At 40.9% G+C, this 794-nt stretch overlaps 1 protein-coding gene across 1 annotated transcript; it reads right to left on the bottom strand.

The window, feature by feature from the left end:
* Positions 1-76: 76 nt before the first annotated feature.
* LOC110594648 (zinc finger protein 100-like) lies at positions 77-779 on the bottom strand (the record flags this gene model as incomplete). Its single annotated transcript, XM_021707430.1, has 1 exon — positions 77-779. A coding segment is annotated over exon 1 (703 nt), but the record flags the coding sequence as incomplete, so codon positions are not given.
* Positions 780-794: the final 15 nt, after the last annotated feature.

The following is a 794-nucleotide window of genomic DNA, read 5'->3' as shown; positions in this document are numbered from 1 at the left end:
GGTTTCTCTCCAGTATGGATCATTGTATGTTGAGTAAAGAGTGAACGAATGTGAAAGGTTTTGCCACATTCTTCACATTTGTAGCGCTTCTCTCCAGCATGCATCATCCTATGTTGAGTAAGACGTGAACAAATGTGAAAGGCTTTGCCACATTCTTCACATTTGTAGGGTTTCTCTCCAGTATGGATCATTGTATGTTGACTAAGGTTTGAACCAAAGTGAAAAGCTTTGCCACATTCTTCACATTTGTAGGGTTTCTCTCCAGTATGGATCACTGTATGTTTAGTAAGATATGAACGAGAGTTAAAGGCTTTGCCACATTCTGCACATTTATAGGGTTTTTCTCCAGTATGGATCATTGTATGTCGAGTAAGGCGTGAACGAATGTGAAAGGCTTTGCCACATTCTTCACATTTGTAGGGTTTCTCTCCAGTATGCATCATCCTATGTCGAGTAACATGTGAATGAATGTGAAAGGCTTTGCCACATTCTTCACATTTGTAGGGTTTTTCTCCAGCATGGGTCATCGTATGTCGAGTAAGGCATGAACGCATGTGAAAGGCTTTGCCACATTCTTCACATTTGTAGGGTTTCTCTCCAGTATGGATCACTGTATGCTTAGTAAGATGTGAACGAGAGTTAAAGGCTTTGCCACATTCTGCACATTTGTAGGGTTTCTCTCCAGTATGAATCATTGTATGTTGAGTAAGATGTGAACGAGAGTGAAAGGCTTTGCCACATTCTTCACATTTGTAGGGTTTCTCTCCAGTATGGATCATCGTATGTCCAGTACG

The sequence above is a fragment of the Carlito syrichta genome, unplaced genomic scaffold (genome assembly GCF_000164805.1).
Source record: "Carlito syrichta isolate Samal-C Ts95f unplaced genomic scaffold, Tarsius_syrichta-2.0.1 Scaffold332344, whole genome shotgun sequence".
In the NCBI taxonomy this organism is placed as follows: domain Eukaryota; kingdom Metazoa; phylum Chordata; class Mammalia; order Primates; family Tarsiidae; genus Carlito; species Carlito syrichta.
Note: the sequence above shows the minus strand (reverse complement) of the source record. Positions and strands in the feature narration are given on the sequence as shown.